At 42.2% G+C, this 2180-nt stretch overlaps 1 protein-coding gene across 1 annotated transcript in view; it reads right to left on the bottom strand.

Annotated features, from left to right (window-relative positions):
- Positions 1-587: 587 nt before the first annotated feature.
- Positions 588-2180, bottom strand: part of CRABP1 (cellular retinoic acid binding protein 1) — a 12927-nt gene continuing 11334 nt past the window's right edge. The window contains exon 3 of the mRNA XM_009072746.1: positions 588-918. Within this exon, the coding sequence (XP_009070994.1) occupies positions 868-918 (51 nt within the window). The 3' untranslated portion in view covers positions 588-867. The remainder of the gene's footprint in view (positions 919-2180) is intronic.

A 2180-nucleotide genomic window follows, 5' to 3' on the forward strand; every position in this document is an offset into this window, starting at 1 on the left:
GCCACAGGTGAGGAGGTAGGAGAAAAGCAGCATTTTTCCTCAGCTTTGACTTTTTATGGCCCAAACAAGTAAAGTCAGACAGATTCTTCTGGCTGTCTGATTAGGCCTGAGGTGCTTGGGTGTGATGACAAGAAGTATTAGTCATGATCACAATGTTATTTGTCCTGTGGATACAGCTGGGGGTTTGTACTTGGATAATGAGTGTCTCAACAGGGAAAGTCTGGGCATTCTTCAGAGACACAGCAGGAAAGAGGGGAAAGATCTTGCCTTGTCTTGTCTGGTTCAGCTGAATCACAATCCCAGCAATCACAAAATACTGGAATTGCTCCTCAACAACCCTCCCAAGGGGAGAGGACAGAAAGGAAAGCAGCAGAGCTCTGGGTTTGAGAGAGCAGCCTGTGGCTCCACCACCAGCCTTGCCATTCCCCTGCTCCCCATCACTCTGTGCTGCCCTAAGAGGTGTTCCCTGACAGCACAGCACCTGCCAATGGCAGTGAAACCCCACACTGACTTCAGCAGAGGGTCAAAAATGTTTCAGCCCTAACCAAAGCACTGCTGGGTTTGCAATCAAAACACCCCAAAGCGACTGTGAGTTCTGCCCAATAAGTTTAATAACCAAGGAAACCATAGCAAGTGACAACTACAAAATACAAAGCAGACATGAAAAATGATGGCATAAAAGTGGGAAGGAATAGTGTCTGCAATGAAAAATGAAAGCAAAATACACTTGACAGAGGCTCTGGGTTCAGGTATAACACACACAGTCACATACGACACTGCATTAGGAACAGCACACACAGATACTCCTTAGACTGGGGATTTTCACAGTTCTCCACTTCAGCCCAGATGACAAGGAAATTGATGGTTTTACTCTCTTACATAAATTCTTGTGCACACAACATCATCAGCACCAAAGGTCTGGAAAAGAAATAGAAATCAATCAGAAGAGATGGAACCAGCAAACATTTAACACCCTTTTAAAATGTTGTTTTTACTACAGTAGCTAGCTCTACAGCAGAAATACATTTTCTTATGCCTTTTGACAGATGAGAGGAAAGAAAGGAGCAATTTTGGAAGAGGAATGCAATGTAAATAACCCTTTTTCCAAGGCACGATGAATTTTGTCAGAATGATAAATGATGCATAAATTCCCTTTTTCTATAGTTTCTTGGCATGCATTTATAAATAAACATGAGAAAAGAAAGAGAATTTGGAATGTGCTGGTGTTATATTTAGAAACAGTTGCAGCACTTTGAACTAGAAATGCTGAGGGTGGAATTCAGATGGCATATTCCAAAGGTATTCTTTGATATCTGCAGATATAAACCCAAGTAGTTCAAATGAAGTGAGTGGAGGAATGCTGAAGGCCAGGAGAACATACACCTACAGCCTGTAAACATAATGCTGCTGCAAGATGCTGACACCCCAAGCTAGGGCACCAAACCCTCCCTCCTAAGCTGTAATGTCAATCAAAATCTTCTTGCAGGATACTGTGACTTTATCCAGTGAGTTTGTCAACAATGCTAAGGATCTGTAGTGCAGTAGAGATGATCAGGACGTGCAGGCAGGACAGTGATTGTGGCAGCTGTCTGAGAAAGCCACCTGAACCCCAAAGTGGTGTGTGTAATTACAGGTCTGGCAGGCTGAAATCCAAGCACTTAAACATGAAGGAAATAATGGATGGAAGAGTGAGGAAACAGAGACAGCAAAAACCCTTCCTGTTCAGCCACCCCAACAGACAGTTCTGAGCTCAGCACAAACAAGCTGTGAGATGAGATGTTTGGCTGTAGTTACTGCCAAGGCTCACTGCAAACTATAAATTAAGACCTACCCCAGTGTGTTATGAAAATGCAGCTGGACTATTTGTTTTAATGCTTTCTACACCTGTTTTGGCCAACACTTCTCTGAAAGGAGTTGGCTTTAAAGCTGACTCTGCCTTATATTTTGTTCACTCTACTGAGGAAACAAGTATGTTAGTATTTTGGAGATATAGGGGGTTTTTATGCATACCACAATCAATATCATATCAGTGTTTATATAAATATTTAGCTTTTACATGAAAATGTCTGAAAATGAACAGTAAAGCATGCAGATAGTTCTCTACTGTCCACAGCACCAGCTGCAAATATCCTCACTCAACATTTCCATACTATACACAAAGGCAAAATGATTTCAGCAGG

The sequence above is a fragment of the Acanthisitta chloris genome, unplaced genomic scaffold (genome assembly GCF_000695815.1).
Source record: "Acanthisitta chloris isolate BGI_N310 unplaced genomic scaffold, ASM69581v1 scaffold24094, whole genome shotgun sequence".
In the NCBI taxonomy this organism is placed as follows: domain Eukaryota; kingdom Metazoa; phylum Chordata; class Aves; order Passeriformes; family Acanthisittidae; genus Acanthisitta; species Acanthisitta chloris.